Source organism: Tamandua tetradactyla, chromosome 6, assembly GCF_023851605.1.
Source record: "Tamandua tetradactyla isolate mTamTet1 chromosome 6, mTamTet1.pri, whole genome shotgun sequence".
NCBI lineage: Eukaryota > Metazoa > Chordata > Mammalia > Pilosa > Myrmecophagidae > Tamandua > Tamandua tetradactyla.
Genome location: NC_135332.1, coordinates 146,676,043 through 146,700,257, shown reverse-complemented (window position 1 = coordinate 146,700,257; position 24,215 = coordinate 146,676,043). Strand labels below are relative to the sequence as shown.

At 34.9% G+C, this 24,215-nt stretch overlaps 1 protein-coding gene across 2 annotated transcripts in view; it reads left to right on the top strand.

Moving 5' to 3' along the window:
• RRM2B (ribonucleotide reductase regulatory TP53 inducible subunit M2B) overlaps positions 1-21,749 on the top strand; it is a 58,502-nt gene extending 36,753 nt beyond the window's left edge. For both annotated transcript variants that reach the window (XM_077167393.1, XM_077167394.1), the window contains exons 7-9: positions 10,518-10,622; positions 13,342-13,455; positions 17,936-21,749. In XM_077167393.1, the coding sequence (XP_077023508.1) occupies positions 10,518-10,622; positions 13,342-13,455; positions 17,936-18,088 (372 nt within the window). In that variant the 3' untranslated portion in view covers positions 18,089-21,749. The remainder of the gene's footprint in view (positions 1-10,517; positions 10,623-13,341; positions 13,456-17,935) is intronic.
• The last annotated feature ends 2,466 nt before the right edge of the window (positions 21,750-24,215 follow it).

The following is a 24,215-nucleotide window of genomic DNA, read 5'->3' as shown; positions in this document are numbered from 1 at the left end:
GCAGACGATATGATACTATACGTCGAAAACCCGGAAAAATCCACAACAAAACTACTAGAGCTAATAAATGAGTACAGCAAAGTAGCAGGTTACAAGATCAACATTCAAAAATCTGTAGCATTTCTATACACTAGTAATGAACAAGCTGAGGGGGAAATCAAGAAACGAATCCCATTTACAATTGCAACTAAAAGAATAAAATACCTAGGAATAAATTTAACTAAAGAGACAAAAAACCTATATAAAGAAAACTACAAAAAACTGCTAAAAGAAATCACAGAAGACCTAAATAGATGGAAGGGCATACCGTGTTCATGGATTGGAAGACTAAATATAGTTAAGATGTCAATCCTACCTAAATTGATTTACAGATTCAATGCAATACCAATCAAAATCCCAACAACTTATTTTTCAGAAATAGAAAAACCAATAAGCAAATTTATCTGGAAGGGCAGGGTGCCCCGAGTTGCTAAAAACATCTTGAGGAAAAAAAACGAAGCTGGAGGTCTCGCGCTGCCTGACTTTAAGGCATATTATGAAGCCACAGTGGTCAAAACAGCATGGTATTGGCATAAAGATAGATATATCGACCAATGGAATCGAATAGAGTGCTCAGATATAGACCCTCTCATCTATGGACATTTGATCTTTGATAAGGCAGTCAAGCCAACTCACCTGGGACAGAGCAGTCTCTTCAATAAATGGTGCCTAGAGAACTGGATATCCATATGCAAAAGAATGAAAGAAGACCCATCTCTCACACCCTATACAAAAGTTAACTCAAAATGGATCAAAGATCTAAACATTAGGTCTAAGACCATAAAACAGTTAGAGGAAAATGTTGGGAGATATCTTATGGATCTTACAACTGGAGGCGGTTTTATGGACCTTAAACCTAAAGCAAGAGCACTGAAGAAGGAAATAAATAAATGGGAACTCCTCAAAATTAAACACTTTTGTGCATCAAAGAACTTCATCAAGAAAGTAGAAAGACAGCCTTCACAATGGGAGACAATATTTGGAAATGATATATCAGATAAAGGTCTAGTATCCAGAATTTATAAAGAGATTGTTCATCTCAACAACAAAAAGACAGCCAACCCAATTACAAAATGGGAAAAAGACTTGAACAGACACCTCTCAGAAGAGGAAATACGGATGGCCAAGAGGCACATGAAGAGATGCTCAATGTCCCTGGCCATTAGAGAAATGCAAATCAAAACCACAATGAGATATCATTTCACACCCACCAGAATGGCCATTATCAACAAAACAGAAAATGACAAGTGCTGGAGAGGATGCGGAGAAAGAGGCACACTTATCCACTGTTGGTGGGAATGTCAAAGGGTGCAACCACTGTGGAAGGCAGTTTGGCGGTTCCTCAAAAAGCTGAATATAGAATTGCCATACGACCCAGCAATACCATTGCTAGGTATCTACTCAAAGGACTTAAGGGCAAAGACACAAACGGACATTTGCACACCAATGTTTATAGCAGCATTATTTACAATTGCAAAGAGATGGAAACAGCCAAAATCTCCATCAACAGAAGAGTGGCTAAACAAACTGTGGTATATACATACGATGGAATATTATGCAGCTTTAAGACAAGATAAACTTCTGAACCATGTAATAACATGGATGGACCTAGAGAATATTATGCTGAGTGAATCCAGCCAAAAACTAAAGGACAAATACTGTATGGTCCCACTGATGTGAACGGACATTCGAGAATAAGCTTGAAATATGTCATTGGTAACAGAGTTCAGCAGGAGTTAGAAACAGGGTAAGACAATGGGTAATTGAAGCTGAAGGGATACGGACTGTGCAACAGGACTAGATACAAAAACTCAAGAATGGACAGCACAATAATACCTAATTGTAAAGTAATCATGTTAAAACACTGAATGAAGCTGCATCTGAGCTATAGGTTTTTGTTTTGTTTTGTTTTGATTTTACTATTATTACTTTTATTTTTTTCTCTATATTAACATTCTATATCTTTTTCGGTTATGTTGCTAGTTCTTCTAAACCAATGCAAATGTACTAAGAAATGATGATCATGCATCTATGTGATGATGTTAAGAATTAATGATTGCATGTGTAGAATGGTATGATCTCTAAATGTTGGGTTAATTTCTTTTTTTCCGTTAATTAAAAAAAAAAAAAAGAGAGAAGGGATAATTGGAGATGAAGGGATACAGACTGTACAACGGGACTGGATATAAAAACTCAGAAATGGACAGCACAATACTACCCAATTGTAATGCAATTATGTTAAAACACTGAATGAAGCTGCATGTGAGGTATAGGTTTTTTGTTTTTGTTTTTTTTCTTTCTATTATTGTTTTAATTCTTATTCTGTTGTCTTTTTATTTCTTTTTCTAAATCGATGCAAATGTACTAAGAAATGATGAATATGCAACTATGTGATGTTATTAAGAATTACTGATTGTACATGTAGATTGGAATGATTTCTAATTGTTTTGTTAATTCTTTTTTTAATTAATAAAAAAAAAAAATGAAAATACTTTTCCACTCACTGATCAAATCACTCTGGGATTCATCAGTGCATCACCTGTACAAACCAGCAAAATCTCATGTCCTATACAAAGTTCCATGTACTTAAGGTGTTCAGTCAACTATCTACATAAGTTATATTAGGAGATACAGTAGTCAAAGTATAGATTTTACCAAACAAACATTTTTTGCTCTAATCTCACACATTAGTTGAAATTTTAATATATTAAGTACCATCTATTTTCAGCACACTGCAGTAATGACATTCTTTTGTTCTTCCTCATGCAAAAACATTTTTTTTAATTTGTACATTTAGTCACTATCATTATACACTCTAGGCATTCCTAGGTTACACCATCTCAATCTTTATCATCTATCTTTCTTTGTGATTTCATTTATGCCCCAGCCCTTCTTCCTCTATCATTCTCATATGCAGCTTCATTCAGTGTTTTAACATAATTGTATTACGGTTAGGTAATATTGTGCTGTCCATTTCTGAGTTTTTATATTCAGTCCTGTTGCACAATCTGTATCCCTTCAGCTCCAATTACCCAATATCTTACCCTATTTCTATCTCCTGATGGTCTCTGTTACCAAGGAACTATTCCAAGTTTATTCACTAATGTCAGTTCATATCAGTGAGAACATACAGTATTTGTCCTTTTGTTTCTGGCTAATCACACTCAGCATAATGTCCTTAAGGTCCATTCATGTTATTACATATTTCATAACTTTATTCTGTCTTACAGCTGCATAATATTCCATCTTATGTAAATGTCACAGTTTGTTTTGCCAACTGTCTGTTGATGGACATTTTGGCTGTTTCCATCTCTTGGTAATTGTTAATAATGCTGCTATAAGCATTGGTGTGTAAATGTCCATTTGTGTCCTTGGCCTCGTATCCTTTGAGTAGAGACAGCATATAGATGGGTCCTGTTTTTTAATCCATTCTGCCAGACTATGTCTTTTGATTGGAGAGTTTAATCCATTAACATTCAGTGTTATTGCTGCATGGGTAGTACTTTCTTCTACTATTTTGCTTTCTGGATTTTATATGTCATATCTAATTTTCCTTCTTTTTACCTTTACTCATAGTCTTCCTTTCTACACTCTTCTCCACACCTCTCTCTTCTGTCTTCATATCTGTCTTTAGTGTTCCCTTTAGTATTTCTTGCAGAGCTGGTCTCTTGGTCACAAATTCTCTCAGTGATTTTTTGTCTGAAAATGTTTTAACCTCCCTCATTTTTGAAGGACAGTTTTGCTGGATATAGAATTCTTGGTTGGCAGTTTTTCTCTTTTAATAATTTAAATATATTATCCCACTGTCTTCTCGCCTCCATTGTTTCTGCTGAGAGATCTGCACATAGTCTTATTGGGCTTCCCTTGTATGTGATGGATTGCTTTTCTCTTGCTGCTTTCAAGATCCTCTCTTTCTCTTTGACCTCTGACATTCTGATTATTAAATGTCTTGGAGTATGTCTATTTGGATCTGTTCTCTTTGGGATATGCTGCACTTCTTGGATCTGTAATTTTAAGTCTTTCATAGAGTTGGGAAATTTTCAGTGATAATTTCCTCTATTAGTTTTTCTCCTCCTTTTCCCTTCTCTTCTCCTTCTGGGACACCCACAACACGTATATGCATGTCCTTCATATTGTCTTTCAATTCCCTGAGTCCCTGCTCATATTTTTCCATTTTTTTTCCTAAAGTTTCTGTTTCTTGTCGGATTTCAGATGTTCTGTCCTCCAGTTCAGAAATCCCAATTCAGAAATCCTATGTTCTGTATCTTGAAATCTACCATTTTAGGTTTCCATTGTTTTTTTCATCTCTTCTACTGTGTCTTTCATTCCCATAAGTTCTGTGATTTGTTTTTTCAGACTTTCAATTTCTTCTTTTTGTTCTTTCCTTGCCTTCTTTATATCCTCCCTCAATTCATAGATTTGGTTTTTGATGAGGTTTCCCATGTTTGTTCGTGCATTCTGAATTAATTGTTTCAGCTCCTGTATGTCATTTGAATTGTTGGTTTGTTCCTTTGACTGGGCCATATCTTCAGTTTTCCTAGTGTGATTTGTTATTTTTTGCTGGTATCTAGGCATTTAATTACCTTAATTAGTTTATTCTGGAGATTGCTTTCACTTCTTTTATCTAGGGTTTTCTTGCTGGATGAATTTGTTGTCTATCTGTTCTTTGACATTCCATTCAGCTTTATCTGGACCTTTAGCTTAAGTTTTGTTTAACAGAGGAGAATTTTTCAGTTCTTGTTTCTTGCCCTGCTTGTGTGGTGCCTTTCCCCCCCACACACACTTAGGAGGGTCTACTTAGATATTATAGACCCCAGCCAGATTTTCCCAGACCAAACTGGCCTCCTATCAAGAGGAAAGAGTCACCTGCGTCAGTTTTCCCTGAGGGTGAGACCCAGCAGGTTGAAAGACTTTCCTGTGAAGTCTGTGGACTCTGTTTTTCTTATCCTGCCCAGTATGTGGCGCTTGTCTGACTGCAGGTCCCACCAGCATAAGATGATGCTGTACCTTTAACTTTGGCAGACTCTCCCTGCTGGGGGCATGGTGGAGACAGAGGAGAGATTGTAGGCTGGTTTTAATGGCTTCAAATTACCAAGCCCTGGTGTCTGAATTCCTTGATGGAGGGATTCCACCTGGGTGGGGCTTCACCCCTCCCCTGGGGAAGGCACAAGCTCCAGATACGCCCCCAAAAGAGCTCACTTCTGCCTATGCCTGGGGCAGTTGCAGCCTGAAAAGTCCTGCCGCTGTATCCAGAGGCAGTCAAGCCTTTGTAGATACACAGCCACAAAAACCTCTGTTTCCTTTTTTTTTCCCCCTTTTTCTGTCAGTCCTGCCCCCTTGGCGCCGGGGCAAAAATGAGCAACCTCCGCTTTGTACAGGTTCTCCTAAGCTGGGGGCCTATTTTTAGTAGTCAGAATTTGTTAATTAGTTCCACAATTGACGTTTGATTGTGCCAAGTCCCTGCTGCTGGTAAAGTCCTTTCCTTTCCCCTCTGGGAAGCGGCCTGTGGGGGAAGGGCGCTGGCCACTGTAGCTTTGGGAACTCACGGTTCTGGGGCGTGCTCGCAGCCGGTCCAGCTGGTCCAAACTGGGGTACGCTGTGTGTCTGGGTACTATCGTGGCTCCGGGAGCTGTTCTGTACTGTTTCTGGTTATTTAGTAGTTGTTCTGGAGGACGAACTAAAATGCGCATGTTGTTAAGCCGCCATCTTGACCCAGAAGTCACTTTTTAATTTTGTTTGTTCTTTTAATGTACAAGAGCCTTAACTTTTATGTGGTCTGTATCCAGAGATAAAGAGTCATACATATTTTCTTCTTGGCCTTTTAACATTTAACTTTCTGATGCAACTGGAATTTGTTTTCATATATGATATTAGAATTTAACTTAATTTTATCTCATATACTCTTGGGCAGCTTTTAGAAATCTCTGTCAAACAATTCATCCTTTCTCCATTGACTTGTGATGCTTTTTAAATTGTATATTAATATTTTATGGCTTTTTTTCTGTGTTTTAATCTAGCTGTCAAATTTCATGCTGTAATAGACTATTTTAATTATTGTAGGTTTCATGTTTTAATAATTGGTAGGATAAAGTGCTCCTTTTAATTTTCTTTTTCAAAATGTTGTTAGAAGTGTCTATTCTTCCGGATTAATTTTTGACTTAAAAAAATCCCTCAGGGATTTTGATTAGAGTTGCTTTAAATCTTCATATCAGTAAAACCATACAATATTTGTCCTTTTATTTCTGGCTAATTTCATTTGGCAGAATGTCCTCAAGGTCCATCCATGTTGTTACATACGTCATTACTTTCTTCTGGTTTACAGCTGCATAATATTCAATCATATGTATATACCACAGTTTGTTTAGCCACTCATCTGTTGATGGATATTTGGGCTGTTTTCATCTCTTGGCAATTGTAAATAAAGCTGCTATAAACATTGGTGTGCAAATGTCCGTTTGTGTCCTTGGCCTTATGTCCTCTGAGTAGATGCCTAGCAATGGTATTGGCAATTCTATAAGTAGCTTCCTGAGGAACCGCCAAACTGCCTTCCGCACTGGTTGTACCATTTTACATTCCCACCAATGGTGGATAAGTGTGCGTCTTTCTCCACATCCGCTCCAGCACTTATCATTTTCTGTGTTATTGATAATGGCCATGCTGATGGGAGTGAGATGATATATCATTGTGGTTTTGATTTGCATTTCCCTAATAGTCAGAGAAGTTGAGCATCTTTTCATGTGCCTTTTGGCCATTTGTATTTCCTCTTCTGAAAAGTGTCTCTTCATGTCTTTTACCCATTTCGTAATTGGGTTATTTGTCTTTTTGTTGTTGAGTTGAACAATCTCTTTATTTATTCTGGATACTAGATCTTTATCTGATATATCATTTCCAAATATTGTCTGCCATTGTGTAGGCTGTCTTTTTACTTTCTTGACAAAGTTCTTTGATGTACAAAAGTGTTTACTTTTGAGGAGTTCCCATTTCTTTCTTTCTTTCTTTCTTTCTTTCTTTCTTTCTTTCTTCAGTGTTCATGCTTTGGGTGTAAGGTCTAGGAAATTGCCTCCTAGTATAAGATTTTTAAGATATTTCCCTACATTTTCTTCTAAAAGGTTTATGGCCTTAGATCTAATGTTTAGGTCTTTGATCCATTTTGAGTTAATTTTTGTATAGGGTGTGAATATGGATCCTGTTTCATTCTTTTGCATGCAGAGATCCAGTTCTATAGGCACCATTTATTGAAGAGACTGTTCTGTCCCAGTTGAGTTGGCTTGACTGCCTTATCAAAGATCAATTGCCCATATACGAGAGGGTCTATATCTGAATATTCTGGTCGATTCCATTGGTCAATATATCTATCTTTATGCCAGTACCCTGCTGTTTTGACCACTGTAGCTTCGTAATACACCTTAAAGTCAGATAAGTCAGATAGTATGAGACCTCTGACTTCATTTTCTTTCTCAGATACATTTATCTATTCAGGGCACCCTGCCCTTCCAGATAAATTTGGTTATTGGTTTTTCTACTACTGAAAAGTAAGTTTTTGGGATTTTAATTGGTATTGCATTGAATCCATAACTCAATTTAGGTAGAATTGACATCTTAACTATATTTAGTCTTTCAATCCATGAACACGGTATGTCCTTCTATTTATTTAGGTCTTCTGTGATTTCTTTTAACAATTTCTTGTAGTTTTTTTTGTCTAGGTCTTTTGTCTCTTTAGTTAAATTTATTCCTAAATATTTTATTCTTTTGGTTGCAATTGTAAATGAGATTTTGACTTTATTTCCCCTTCAGATTGTTCATCACTGATGTGTAGAAACACTACAGATTTTTGAGTGTTGATCTTGTAACCTGCCACTTTGCTGTACTCATTTATTAGCTCTAGTAGTTTTGCTGTGGATTTTTCAGGGTTTTTGACATATAGTATCATATCATCTGCAAACAGTGAGAGTTTTACTTCTTCCTTTCCGATTTTGATGCCTTGTATTTCTTTTTCTTGTCTAATTGCTCTGGCTACAATTTCCAACACAATGTTGAATAACAGTGGTGACAGTGGACATCCTTGTCTTGTTCCTGATCTTAGGGGAAGAGTTTTCAGTTTTTCCTCATTGAGGATGTTAGCTGTGGGTTTGTCATATATTCCCTTTATTATGCTGAGGAAGTTCCCTTCTATTCCTATCTTTTGAAGTGTGTTCAACAAGAAAGGTTGTTGAATTTTGTCAGATGCCTTCTCTGCATCAAACGAGATGATCATGTGATTTTTCTGCTTTGATTTCTTGACATGGTGTATTACATTGATTGATTTTCTTATGTTGAACTATCCTTGCATACCTGGGATGAATCCTACTTGGTCATGATGTGTAATTCTTTTAATGTGTTGCTTGATTTGATTTGCTAGAATTTTGTTGAGGATTTTTGCTATATTCATTAGAGAGATTGTAGTTTTCTTTTTTTGTAAAATCTTTGTCTGGCTTTGGTATGAGGGTGATGTTGGCTTTGTAGAAGTAGGTAGCTTTCCCTCCTCTTCAATTTTTTTGAAAAGTTTGAGCAGCGTTGGTACTAATTCTTTCTGGAATGTTTGGTAGAATTTACATGTGAAGCCATCTGGTCCTGGACTTTTCTTTTTGGGGAGCTTCTTAATGACTGATTCAGTTTCTTTAGTTGTGATTGGTTTGTTGAGGTCGTTGATTTCTTCTCAAGTAAAAGTTGGTTGTTCATGCCTTTCTAGGAAGTTGTCCATTTCATCTACATTGTTGTATTTATTAGCATAAAGTTGTTCATAGTATCCTGTTATTACTTCCTTTATTTCTGTGGGGTCAGTGATTATGTCTCCTCTTCCATTTCTGATCTTATTTATTTGCATCCTTTCTCTTTTCTTTTTGTCAGTCTTGCTAAGGGTCCATCAATCTTATTGATTTTCTCATAGAACCAGCTTCTGGTTTATTGATTTTCTCAATTGTTTTCATGTTCTCCATTTCATTTATTTCTGCTCTAATCTTTCTTATTTCTTTCCTTTTGCTTGCTTTGGGGTTAAATTGCTCTTCTTTCTCTAGTTCTTCCAAGTGGACAGTTAATTCCTCAATTTTTGCCCTTCCTTCTTTTTTGATATAGGCATTTAGGGCAATAAGTTTCCCTCTTAGCACTTCCTTTGCTGTGTCCCTGAAGTTTTGATATGTTGTGTTTTCATTTTCATTTGCCTTGAGATATTTACTGATTTCTCTTGTAATTTCTTCCTTGACCCACTGGTTGTTTTCGAGTGTGTTGTGAGTCTCCATATATTTTGTAAATTTTTGGGCCCTCTGCCTATTATTGATTTCAGAATTGCTTTAAATCTTGAAATTAAGATTATTCATTTACTTATTTAACAATTATGAGTAGACACATCTCTCTAGTAGGTAGCTAGCTGACAGTTCTAATCAACACTTTCTTTAACACCTTTTATCAACTTTGAAATTCAGCCTTTGGCAATTTGAAGTATCTCCTTGTGTTAAGTCTGGCAAAAAATGTTTCACTAGTAAATTTTCTAAGATTGCCATTCAAAGAGGGTTTTTTCCCCTGATAATTTCTTCTGGGAATGACAGCCTAACAAGGTAGAAAATCCTTGAAATTCAACCTTTGATTTTAGGGTCTTATCTTTCTGTTGTCTTCAGGTTTTTATTGTTTCATTTAGAAAAATCTGAGCAACTCTGATTTGTAATTCTTTAATATGCACATTGTTGAGTTCTTTTTCTTGGTTGCTTACAAAATTATTTCTTCTCTTTATAGTTTATAAGTATTAATTGACAACCTTGAAGTCAGTTTATGACCAAATTTTGTCTGGAATACCATTATCTTTTTCTACCTCTGGCCACTTTCTCTTTTTTGTTTTGAGTTTTTGAAAGTTTTCTTCTATTATTTTAATTTTTAGTGCTATAGCACCTGTTCTGTTTTTCCTTCTCTGGTTGAGTTAGCTGCAAAGTCATCTCTGCTCTTTACAGTTTCAGACAGTTTTCTTAATCCTTCAGCTTCCATATTCATTGTACTGAATTTGTTTTTGTTGTGAGTTATTCTTATATGTCTTTTTCAAATCTCTCTGAGTCCTGTCTGCTCATTAAATATTTATGTTTCTGTCATTCCTTAATTTTTTTGGACATTCAACAGTTAATGAATTTTCATTTCAGCTCTTCTTACCTACTTTACTTTTCTTCTTTGCTGCAAAATGCTTTTGTTGGTTGTAGATTTTGCTTGCTTGTTTGTTCATTAATTCTTCCTTAATGTTAATAAATTTAAATTTATTGATAATGAAAGTGTTTCATTATAGATTGTATTGGCATTTTAAAAAGATTTGAAGCAAAAAAGTTCCTGACTCTATTCCTCTTTATCTTCCAAAAGTTCCATGTTGCCCTCTCATAATTTACTTTATATAATGCCTGACCTATCACTGTGTGCAGATAGCTGATTAAAAATTATTTGAAAGTGGTGTTTTTCTCCTATTTTAGGGGCTTCACTGTGACTTTGCATGCCTGATGTTTCAATACTTAGTAAATAAGCCTTCAGAAGAAAGGGTCAGAGAGATCATTGTTAATGCTGTTGAGATTGAGCAGGTAAGCAGTGGAATTTACGTAGTTATCACATCTTTCTTTTTCTGATATTTGTACCATTATTGTAATAGGTTGATTCATATGAAATTGCCTTTTTATAGACCAAAACAATATTGACATTTTTATATGGTTAAATCTAACAACATCTATGCATAATGTATTGCAATTACTGCATCAGTTTATAATTTGGTTTATAAGTCAGTTTTCTTTCCTTTAGATTTTAGCTCCTATGGGGCACAGATGGTGTCTTTTTTGTTTTGTATAATAACCTAGCACGGTGCCTAGCTTGAATCATGTACCAGATGTTTACAAAATGAATAAATAAATGAAATGGTGAATAGTAAAACTTAATTTGTAACATGTGAAGAGAGATCTCTGACTAGAAAGGCCTGGGTATCCCATTTAGCATGTGTTTTTATCATTCTAAAGAACAAGTTTAAAAGTAATACAAATTTTTTTTTCCTTGTCACTCTGTATTTAATGGCCATAGCTTTCACAGTGGGAGTGGGAAAGAGATAACATGAATTTTGATATCTGGAATCATTTTAACTTATTCCAGTGGTTAATATGTTTTTTTATTTGTCCTCTAATACCGTACCACCATCTTTCAATATAGCTGGAATTCAGTTTAACACCCAGCCTCCAGATCCATTCCTTTTTTTTTTACATACCAAAAAACACCAAACAAATGCAAACATTCCTATTTTGATCATTCCATTCTACATATATAATCAGTAATTCACAGTGTCATCACATAGTTGCATATTCATCATCATGATCATTTCTTGAAACATTTGCATCTATTCAGAAAAAGAAATAAAATGAAAACAAACAAAAAAATTATTCATACCATACCCCTTACCCCTCTCTTTCATTGATCACTAGCATTTCAAACTAAATTTATTTTAACATTTGTTCCCCCTATTATTTATTTTTATTCCTTACGTTCTACTCGTCTGTTGACAAGGTAGATAAAAGGAGCATCAGATAACAAGGTTTTCACAATCACACAGTCACATTGTGAGAGCTGTATCATTATACAGTCATCTTCAAGAAACATGGCTACTGGAACACAGCTCTACATTTTCAGGCAGTTCCCTCCAGCCTCTCCAACATCTTGAATAACAAGGTGATATCTACTTAATGCATAAGAATAACCTCCAGGATAACCTCTCAACTCTGTTTGGAATCTCTCAGCCATTGACACTTTGTCTCATTCCATTTTTCCCCCTTTTGGTTTGAGAAGGTTTTCTCAATCCCTTGATGCTGAGTCTCAGCCCATTCTAGGATTTCTGTCCCACATTGCCAGGAAAGTCTACACCCCTAGGAGTCATGTCCCACGTAGACAGGGGAAGGGTGGTGAGTTTGCTTGTTGTGTTGGCTGGAGAGAGAGGCCATATATGAGCAACAAAAGAGGTTCTTTTGGGGGTGACTCTTAGGCCTAATTTTAAGTACGCTTGATTTATCCTTTGTGGGATTAAGTTTCACATGAACAAACCCCAAGACTGGGGGCTCAGCCTATAGCTTTGGTTGTTCACCCTGCTTGTGAGAATATCAAGAATTCAACCTGGGGAAGTTGAATTTTCCCCTGTTCTCACCATTCCCCGAAGGGGATTGCAAATACTTTTTTATTCACTGTTCAAATCACTCTGAGATTTATCGAGGCATCACTCTGGACAAACCAACAAAGTCTCAAGTCCTACTCAGGGTTCTATGTACTTATGATGTTCAGTTAAGCTGTCTACATAAGTTATATTAGGAAATCCACTAGTCAAAATATAAATTTTGTACCAAATAAACATTTTTTGCTTTAGTCTCACACATAAGTTAAAATTTTAAAATATTACTTACCATCTACTTTCAGCACTCTGCAGTAATAACATTCCTTTGTTCTTCCTCATACAAAAACATTTTTAAAATTTGTATATTTAGTCACTATCATTATACACTCTAGGCATTCCTAGATTATACCATCTCAATCTTTATCATCTATCTTTCTTTCTGATTTCATTTGTGCCCCCAACCCTCCTCCCTCTATCATTCTCACATTCAGCTTCATTCAGTGTTTTAACATAATTGTATTACGGTTAGGTAGTATTGGACTGTCCATTTCTGATAACATGAATTTTGATATCTGGAATCATCTTAACTTAATCTAGTGGTTAATATGTTTTTTATTTGTCCTCTAATACCTTACCACCGTCTTTCAATATAGCTGGAATTCAGTTTATCACCCAGCCTCCAGATCCATTCCTTTTTTTTTAAAATTCTTTTTGTTAAGTAAGTTTTCTATCTTTCCTAACTCCTTTTCCTAGTCATGCTCCCCATTACAGTCATACTTGATGATTCCAAATAAGAATGTAGCACAAAGGTCAGTTTTTCTCTAGGTATTTCAGAACAAAGCATCTCCTTTTTTTCTATTGAGAAACCACGTGAATTTAGGTCTTACATGTGCTGTGTATTTAAATATCAGTAATTTGTTAATTTTGAATTATTTTTATCATTGAAAATGTGAACTAATGTGAATAGTAATAACCCAAATATTTTGAAACAAATAGGCATAATTATCCACATTAAGAATTTATATAAGTGTTCTTTCTTTCTTTGAATAAGAGCAGTGTCATAGAAAATTTAAAAAACTAAAAACTTCTTTCTGTTGGGAAAATACCCACTTATTTATTGTTATGCTTTGTTCTTTATTCTGTTTCTGTTAACTTCCCAGGAGTTTTTAACTGAAGCCCTGCCAGTTGGCCTCATTGGAATGAATTGTGTTTTGATGAAACAGTACATTGAGTTTGTAGCCGATAGATTACTTACAGAACTCGGATTCTCGAAGGTAAGGTGTTTAAACGTGTAGTATGACTATTTAAAATGTTAAAGTCACGAGGTCTCTAAAATATTATATTTCACTGAAAACATTTGTAACATACTAGTCTACTTTTAAATATACACGACAGAGTCTTGTTTTGCATGAACAAATTGTCTTTTCAAAATTTGAAACTTTAAATGAAATTAATTTCAAAAGTAGGAGCCTGTTAAATTTTAGAATTAATGAACTCAATGAATTACTTTATTTTAATTGCAAGTATCTATTTAATGTAATCATCTTCAAGAAATTTAATTTCATATGCATTAAATGTTTATCTTCAGAGAAATCCCCATGTGCCTATATTGTAATTCTTGGGTTAATACTTTTAAATAATGATAACTGTCATAATTTGACTCTTTGAACTTGGTTGTCTTTATGCTATTGCTGTCATTTTGTTTATCAGAGATTATGTACCTTAATTTCATAAAGAGGCGTGGTTTTCATATGATTTAAGAGACTGAGCCTACAACCAGACTACCTGAATCTTAATCCTAGTTCTACCAAAGGTAGCTATGCGACTTTTGGCAAGTTGCTTAACTGCTGACTTCTGCCTTAGTTTCCTCATCTGTAAAATGAGGAAAGACAGTAACACTTACTACAAAGGATTGTTGGGGCAGTGCGACAATGGCTCATTGACAGAATTCTCGCCTGCCATGCCAGAGACTCAGCTTCGATTCCTGGTGCCTGCCCATGCAAAAAAAAAAGTAAAAAAATGATCATTGATGAGTTAGTACACTTAAAGCTCTTAAAGCAGTGGAAGACATGTAATAAATGCATACTAAATGGTCACCTTGTATCAAAATAGTGGAACCATTCACAAAAATTTACGTTGTATTGTATCATTGTAATTAAAAATTACAGGTTTTGATTTTTTAGCATAGAAATGTAAGTTTAAATTATATAATGAGTAACCTTATGAAATCCTTGGTGGTAGGGTAATCATTACCTTTCTTGGTAAAGCATTTATATTCTAGTTACAACAGAAATATTGTAATAAAGAAGTCAGGTGGGATAACAGGTTTTTGGTAAGATTAAACTGTGTTGCAAGACCCTCCATATGTCTACTGATTTTTTTTACTTTTTCTTTGTTTTTTCTTTTTATTGTTTTTTTGTCTACTGATTATTAATGAAGGAAATCAAGATTATAAATGTATCAGTGTAATCTCAAACTTATAAACTGTATGTATTAAAAGAAATTGAATTAGTTCACAAGTTATACAAGTATTCATTATGGGAAAATTAATTTGCTTTCTTAAACACTAATGTGAGCTCATTATCCTTTAAACCACCAACCATATCCTCCCACCCTGACATCCACATTCTCTTGTTTATTCAAAAACTACTGACCTCTGCTGTTTTCACTTTGGGAACTTGTTAGCTATAGGTATATAAAATATATCTGTTGTTGAAGAAGATCTAAATGTAATATAAAATTTTATTTTTCCCAGGCCTAAAATAGCTCAATGAATTCCATAAAGCAGTAATTATATAGGCCTCTTAGATTTGGATGCAGTACAATTAGAAATTAACAAAAGATTGCTCCAAAGTTTCATCCAATTAGAAATAGAAAAGGTAGCCTTTAAATGAGTTAAAAATGAAAATATAAATTGGAAATAAATGACAATAAGATTGCTGTACATCAAAACTTGTAGAATAAAACCTTAGAAGTTTTGAGGATAATTTATAGTGTTGAATGGGTATATTAAGAAAATATGACAAAAAGAACTATTCTTATAATGAAAGAATCAGTAAAATAAGGAATTACCTAAATTAGCATATATATGTTATACAGAATTTTAAATAGGAGTCACATTAATAATGTTATGATTTATCTTTAAGTTTAAGATTAGTCAATAAATATATGAGTATTTCCTAGGTGTCAAGAACATGCTACTTAGTTTAGCTTGGTCTTGGCTACATTTTCATGAATAGCTTGGATCAGACTTTTTGAGGTCCCCAGTTCTACAATCCAGGGATTCTGTGGCTGTAGGTCCAGTGCTCTTTCCATTGTGTTCTGCTGTGCATTATAGCTTGACTTTTCACTCATTATTTCACAGATCCCATACCTTAGCCACACACAGTAAATGAGCTTTTAAAGAAAATTTATGTTTAAAGCTTAATTAAAATATAATTCTCATAGCACACCAGTTACATATTTGAAGTAATTTAAAGTAAACCACTACTCAGTGGCTTATAATATATCACAGAGTTGTGCACTCATTGCCACCATCTGTTTTAGAACCTTGTCATCACCCACTTCTCAGCTGCAGTCCTAGTCAACCATTAATCTAATTTCTGTCTCTAAAGGTTTATCTATTCTGGACATTTCATAGAAATGGAATCATATAGTATGTGGTCTTTTCTAACTGGCTTCTTTCCTTTACATATTATGTTCAAGATTCATATGTGTTGTAGCACGTGCCAGTTCTTCATTCCTTCTTATGGCCAAATACTTTTCCATTATGTGGTGTTTTAGTTTGCTAGCTGCCAGAATGCAATATACCAGGAAAAGGATGGCTTTTAAAAAGGGGAATTTAATAAATTGCAAGTTTACAGGTCTAAGGCCATGAAAACGTCCCAGTTAAAGCAAGTCTATAGAAATGTCCAATCTAAGGCATCCAGGGAAAGATACCTTGATTCAAGAAGGCCGATGAAGTTCAGAGTTTCTCTCTTAACTGGAAAGGAACATGATGAACATGGTCAAGGTTTCTCTGTCAGCTGGAAGGGCACATGACGAAAATGGTCAGGGTTTCTCTCTCGGCTGGAAGGGCACTGGGTGAACACAGCATATGGAATCATCTGCTAGCTTTCTCTCCTGGCTTCCTGTTTCATGGAGATTCCTGGAAGGCCTTTTTCTTCTTCATCTCCAAAGGTCACTGGCTGGTAGACTCTCTGCTTCTCGTGGCTATGTCATTCTTCTTGGCTCTCTGTGAATTTCCTTCCTTTTCCAAAATGTTTCCTCTTTTATAGGATTCTAGTAAACTAATCAAGACCCACCTAGAATGGATGGAGACGCATCTCCACCTAATCCAATTTAACAACCACTCTTGATTGAGTCACGTCTCCAGGGAGAAAATCTAATTAAAGTTTCAAACATACAGTACTGAATAGGGATTAGAAGAAACAGCTGCTTTTGCAAAATGGGATTAAGATTAAAACGTGGATTTTCTAGGGTACATTCATCATTTCAAACCAGCACATATGGATAGACCACATTTTTCTTATTTATTCATCAGTTGATGGACATTTGGGTTTGTGATTAAATTTATTATGATTAAATAGCCAAAAGGTAGAAGTATTTATGTACAAGTTTGGGGGAGGATATATGTTTTCATTTATGTACAAGTTTTGGGGAGAATATATGTTTTTATTTCTCTTGACTGTATACCTAGGAGTGAAATTGCTGGACACATGGTAACTTTGACATTTAAGGAACTGTTGTACTGTTTCCAAAGTGTCTGCATTACATTACAATCACATCAGCAGTGCATGAGGGCTCTAATTTTTCCACATCCTCACAATATTCGTTATCTGTTTTTTTTATTATTATTATTCTAGCCATTCTATTGAGTGTGAAGTAGTATTTCACTGTGGTCTTGATTTGCATTTCCCCAATGACTAATGATGTTGAGCATCTTTTCATGCACTTATTGTCCTTTTGTATATCTTCTTTGAGGGTCCTTTGCCCATTTTTAAATTTGGTTATTTGAATATGCTGTTACCTATAGTGTTTATGCTTTATTCTGTTATACTCCTATATTCAGCAACTGTGTTTCATTGTCCCTCATGAATCATTGAAATGCCCCACAGGTTCCATCAATCTCCATGTCTCCTTCCTGAATTCAGAAGTAATAAAAAGCTTCTTGTCAGCATATGTCCCACTTCTTGTTTGGAAACATCTAGTCAATATGAACAACAAGTTGTTCTATCTTCCCTGATCATAGTCCTTTAACATCAATTTGGTGATTATCTGTTCTCTTATGAACTAAGAAATATATTTAGGACTACAGTACCTTGTTGGTAATTTAACATTTTAGTATGATGTGTATATGACTACATAATGGTATTGCCTGTGAAAAATGCCTGTAATATATATGGTATATTGCATGTTTAAAGCTGTGAAAATATTTTAGTTAGTTGGTATTTCTTCCTTCATTTCATGAAATAACATATTTTTCTTTCTATTTGTTAGAATATTAGAGATGTTAGTATAGTTTCTTAGGGAAGTTTGTAGGGATCTTAGTTACCTTAAAATTTGCCAGACTTGACTGCTGACTCAGCAGGGCTTCTGGATAGTGCCCCCAGGACTTTGGGGGTAGTAATGCTATCCCATATATGACCAGACAAGTGCTGGGAGACCTGAATGCTATTTTAGTCACTAGTTGCTCTTTTTGTGGGATATACTTTGCTTCTTCAGAATACATATTAATATTTCTTTTCTTTTCAGGTGTTCCAGGCAGAAAATCCCTTTGATTTTATGGAAAACATTTCCTTAGAAGGGAAAACAAATTTCTTTGAGAAACGAGTTTCAGAGTATCAACGTTTTGCTGTTATGGCAGAAACCACAGATAATGTCTTCACCTTGGATGCAGATTTCTAAACCCCTCCCCATGTCTAACCCTCTCATTGGTAAATAGCAGTCTATTTTTCTCTGCCTTTGTACTTCAAGAATCTCCTTTAAGGAAATAGTAATTTGTTCAAGAGGAAATCCAAAACCAAATTTCAATTGAGTTGGATTTCTTTAAGTACATACTAATTTTCCTACTTAACAGCCAGAGTATAACAAAACCTTTTTGTTTTGTCACTAAAATATAATATGGCATTATGTAGTGGTTAAGAGCTTGGGGGTGATGGATCACATATGAATTTTAGGTTCTTCTCTTATTACTTTGTGTGACCTTTACAAGTCAGTTAATCTCTCTAAACCTCAGTGTACGTATCTTTAAAATGGGTATAATAGTAATTGCTACCTCATAGAGTGTATATGAGGATTAAGGTGCAAGATAAGTGTTAGCCAGTACTAGTGCTGCTATTAATTATGATAATAGTTATTATTGATAATGCTAATTGCAGTGGTGTTGTGATAAAATGCTCCCATTTCCTCAAAATAATTGTGATTCTAGGTCCTAAGATCTAGACTTATATCATTTTATTTTTAATGTTTAACAAAGAATATAGGGATTTCTTCATGAAGATTTAATTCTCACTAACATGAGAATAACTTCTTTGAACTCATAACTATGAGGTAGAAGGAACTGTGTTATTTGTTGCTTTGGGAAGGATGCTCAGGGAATGGAATACTGAAGATTATCATGGTGGTTGACTTTGTAAGTGGCTATTTTGACCAAAAAATAAAAAAAGGGGGCATCTATTGAGATAGAAAATGATTCTCTTCCTTCAGAAATTAAGAGTAACTAACAAGGCTTAGCCCTGGAGTGTTTAAAATCAGGGAGAATTAGCTAGAACAGTGTTTTCAAGTACTATTAGCACCTCTAGATACTTTGTTTAGGAAAAGGGAGATTCTGTGGTTAAACAAGTTTGGGAAATGCTGCACACTCATTCCAGAATGTATAGTTAGTACATCAAATATTCTGAGAAATTTTACAGTATGTAAACTTATTTTACCCCACATATTCCAAACTTATTTAACTCAGATTTGTTTTTCACCTGTTAACACCTCACCTAAACTTCAGAACATAGTTCGGAAAAAGCTAGCCTAGAACCACTTATTTGTATAAGAAGGGCTTGAGGACTAAGAAAGGGACAACCTGGTAGAGATTTTTGAACCATTTCACATATGTGCCAAGCTGAGTAATGCACTATGATTGACCTCAGCAGTGTTTCTTTATATCCTTAAATCTCTTTTATGCTATTACGGTTCTTTCTTATTATGATTTATGATTCTTTATATGCACCAGCCTGTGTGCTACATGAGAGCAGATGGTGAGAGAGACTAAGGAAAGGCCAGAAGCAAGGGTCTTTGAGAAATCTGCCCCCTCTTTATCTGTAGGAAGGGTCAAGAGGTAGCCTGAGCCACATCAAACAGTGTGGTTCTCCACTCACAGCCAGCTGTAGTTTATAAAAATTCTGGAAGCTAAAATTTAGTCTTTCTTCTTTGCATAGATTTTTGCACAATTCATTCCATATCTATTGAATTGATCACAGTTGGTGGAGTTTTCAAGTGAATACAAAAGGAGCAGGCCATGACATCATTTACTAGACAGACCGAATAGCAGAAACTTTAGGTGTTGACTTATAATACCATTTTTTTGTATAGTGTTTCATAGTTTGCCAAATGTTTTTACATCATTTCATTTGATCCTCAGCAACAGCTTTGTGAGCTTGAGAGAACAGGTACTATTTAAATTTTACAGATGAGGAGAGTGAGGCTCAGAGAAGTTAAGTGACTTGGCTAAGATCTGCTCAAAGTTGCTGACCCTTTAGTATAAATTTTTTCTTGGAAGTGATCACATAACTTATAGTTATTTTAGTTGTCTTATGGTTAGTCCTTCATCATCCATTTTGATTTGATTTTGCCTATATCCTCATTAATTAAAGTATCATATTTTTAAAGTGTATACATTAATTAAAATATCAAAAGATCATTGAGAAACATTTGAACTATGTTCAGGAAATATGTTCAAAGATACTCATAATCTGCTATACAAAAACTTAGATTTAAAACTGATATCTGTGGTGACAAAAAGAATGAATGAAAAAAAGAATTTTACAGCACATTTACCTTTTATTTTAAAATCCAGATCTTTCTTATAGGAATGGTAGGTGCCTTAATGTGAAGCTTATATATAATAGCAGTAAATCTCACTGTATTCAGATGAAGTCTTAACACTGAAATACCAGATTCCTAATACACTGTTTTATTACATTTGGTATTATATATTCTTTTTCAGGCCTCCAGATTGCCAATATTTATTTATTATATTTAGTGCTTAGACTCTATTTCTTAAGGATTAATAGGTTGTGGAAATCTCTTTTTTAATATTATCGTGCAAGAAAAAATTCAGAGTATGATTATAACTGTTCTTTCCTTTTATACCACATGTATTTAAATCATCACTATAGTAAAGTTAAGTTTATTATTTACGAATGTAAAAATTTATGGTTCTATGATAGATTGCATTTATTAAAAATATTTCATCATATTGTGTACAGTCATGGCCTGGAGGGACTTAGGAAGACAATTTGGTCTAGTGTTTTCAGATAGGGCTGGGTTTGCTACCCAGTGATATATAGTAATGAATAATTACTCTTACAATATAAGATTACTACAATCATGTAGATACGTCAAATTATTATCATAGTTTCATTTTGGAACATCCAAAGTTTTCTGCTTTCTTTGGCATTTTATATTTCATTTGTTCATTAGGAAAGTGATTATTTAGAAAACACAGCAGTTTACATTCTTGAAGAAAAATTATTTGCTATTCAGAATTTTGCATCTTACATTTAAATATGCTAACATCACTATCATAGAATTCCAAAATTTCAGTGAACTGTCTTAAGCTAAAAGGTAAATATAACTAGCTTTTGAGGTTAGAAGAAAAACCCTGCTGATTGGTTGCCTGAAATTAGTACTATAATTTCTGTAATAAGTACTATAATTAGTACTATAACTAAAGCCAAATTAGTACTATCATCAGGCATTATGTTTTTTTTTTTTAACTAAGTTGAGTGAATTGGTAGCTGACTTAGGAAACTGTCCACAGTGGAATCTGGATGAGTGTCACAGAAGTGAAAACTGTGTGCTTTTGTTTTCGTCATCCTTTAAATTGTCTACTCCTTCTTAGCTACATGTTTGAAGAAGAATATATTTCTGAGGATTTAGGAAGAAAGTATTCATTCCTTCAAATTTTTAGCTTAATTCAAATTTTTAGCTTAATTTAGCTGAAAATATAAGGCTGATGAGTGGTCTTTTTTTCCCTTCAGATACAAATATTGCTAGCAAATCAAAGCTTCTTCTGATAAATTCAACAATGTTCTTAACTTACACATTTGACTCTGTTTTATAATTATGTTTTGATTTTTTTCCAAATGTCTGGTCATTTAGCAAAGCTATTTAGTATCTGCTATGTACACAGAAAGCTTCAGTAGTATGGTGTACCTAAATACTTTTTGCTAAAATACAATATGGCCAATCAAACCAATTCTGCATATATAGAATTCAGGTTTTTCAAAAAAAGGATTTGTATGGTTATAGTTTGGTTTAATATGTTGAAATAAACTGTGTCATAGCTACATCATTTGGTGTGTGTTCTTTTTGAGTAAGAATTTTTTTTTTTTTTTTGCAAGTGTTGGGGATATCCTAATTCAGAAATGTGTATATCGGCTATTCATGTATATAGACAAATACATACTTGTATTACTTTGTCTTTGTGGACTATAGCACAAGGGACAATCTCAGAGTTTGCACATACACAAAGTGATAATATAGGCATCCCAGATCTACAACCTAAGAAGTTGGCAGTAGCATTCAAGATAAAAAGGTGATTTAGGTTCTGTAGAGTCATTACTACCATAGAGTGGTTTAGGAGAATATCTTTTTCCCTTTTTCTGAGAATAATAGCAACTTCTGTGAACTGTGGCTTCCACGCCAACCATGAGTTCTCTTGGGGCTGCTGATGCTAGTACTCCATCTGTCTGGGCACAATGTTAGGCTTGTCATCCAGGCTGGGTCAAAGTCCTTACCAAGGGTTTTTCTAACTGAAACTGAAAAAAGAGGACATTAGAATAAAAAGAGCTTTTATTCTAATGACAAAGCTAGAGAAAGACTCCTAGTTCTAAACTCCCCCAAGGCCCAACTGTATCCCTGTTCTCTATACGACTTCATTATCAAGGTAATAAATGCCCATTTTTTGCCTTAGATATTTTACATTAGATTTCTTGATTTGCAGCCAAAATGATCCTAATTAAAACAGAAGTTGCTTCCTGGAAGCAAAGCACAAAAAAATATCAATTGAAAAGATTCAGGGTATTCTTAGGTATAGGTCAGGGGCCCACAAGAAACAGATGGTAACTAAAATTAGGCTAATTTGAGGAGGGTTTGATAAAAGGACTATTTGCAAAGCATTATGTGATAGTCCCTGTTTCAGTTTGCTAAAGCTGCCAGAATGCACACACCCAGAGATGGATCAGCTTTTAATAAAGAAATTTATTTAGTTAAAAATATGTAATTCTTCAGAGAAAGACGGCTAGCTTTCATCAGAGTTTCTCTGTCACATGGGAAGGCACACGGTGACATCTGCTGGCCTTCTCTCTTGCCTTTTGGGTTCCAGTGGCTTACCTGGGGCAATTCTTTTCTACATCACACATCTGGGCTGAGCTGTGAGTGCTGAGATGAGGTATGCTGAGCTGCTGAGTTTTCTTCTGACCTTTTTCTTTTAAGCTTCCAGCTAATTATATTAAACCTCACTTATTATGGAAGGCATTCCCCTTAACTGACTGAAGATGTATTTCACATACTGATGATTTAAGTCCACAGCAATAGAATAATTGGGGCATCATCACCTGGCTAATTTGACCCCTGAACCTAACTATCGCAGTCCCTAGAACATGTAATTCATTTATTCCTTGATTTAACACATTTTATTTAGATGCCAAATATGTGCAGGCATTGTGCTTCATGAGCAAAAATAGACTGACTTCGATCTGATGGGACATAATCAAATGATCACAAACATGAGTGTGTAATTATAAACCATGTGAGATATTAAAAGCACCTAGTTCTATGAGAGTTAAAACAGGGATACCTGACATGGTCTAGAGTCATGTATATTAATCTTACCAGAACTGAGTTAGTAACTGTTTACTCAGGAAAAGAGAAACTTCTCTAGCTATTTCAACCAAAGGGAATTGGATAAAAGGAATTCTATACACTGGGTAGTGGAGGAGATGAGAAGCCAAGAGAGACCCAGAAATTAGCTACAAGAAGCCATTACCATCCTCATGAATGGAGGGACAATGGGAGTAAGTGCTGTAAGTGGAGCCTAGATGCTGGGACAATATGACAGACTACAATTACAGAGAAGACACAATCATTGCCTCCAGGGTGGCCACAAGAAATTGGGGGAAGGGCAGACAGAAATGCTCTGACTTTTGCCATTTTCCTACCTTGTAATGTTGATACCTCCCACTGATATCAAACTACCAGTAAGTCAGAGGGCATGGAAATGCCCTAGGAAATAAGTTCCCTATGATACAAAGTTAAGGAGGGGAAAGGCAGGGAACAGATCTAACAAACAGGCCATTACTCAGCATAAGACTCAACTGCTCCTTTCTGTAATATTTTATAATGCCCTTTTGTCATCCTGAAATGATAGTATAACTTGATCACACATATAACTTCAAAAAATGGGTGTATTTCCTTAAGTGTAATATTAAGAAAAAAATACATGAGTTTTAATACATAAATGTTTGAGCACAACTTTTCTAGAATATTTAGTGAAGTAGCCAGATGCTTGCTCCTCTATGTAGAAGGATAGCTATGTGTTTAGTTTCCCAGCTGTGAAAACAAATACCAAAAAGTGTATTGGCTTAAACAGCAGAAATTTATTGGCTCACAGTTTTGAGGCTAGGGTAAGTCCAAACTGAGGTATGAGCAAGGTAATGCATTCTCCCTGAAGACTGTTGCATTCTGGGGCTGGCAGCTGGCGATCGTTGGGCCCTGGTAATTTTTTACTACATGACAATGATATCTTCTTTCTCTTCTG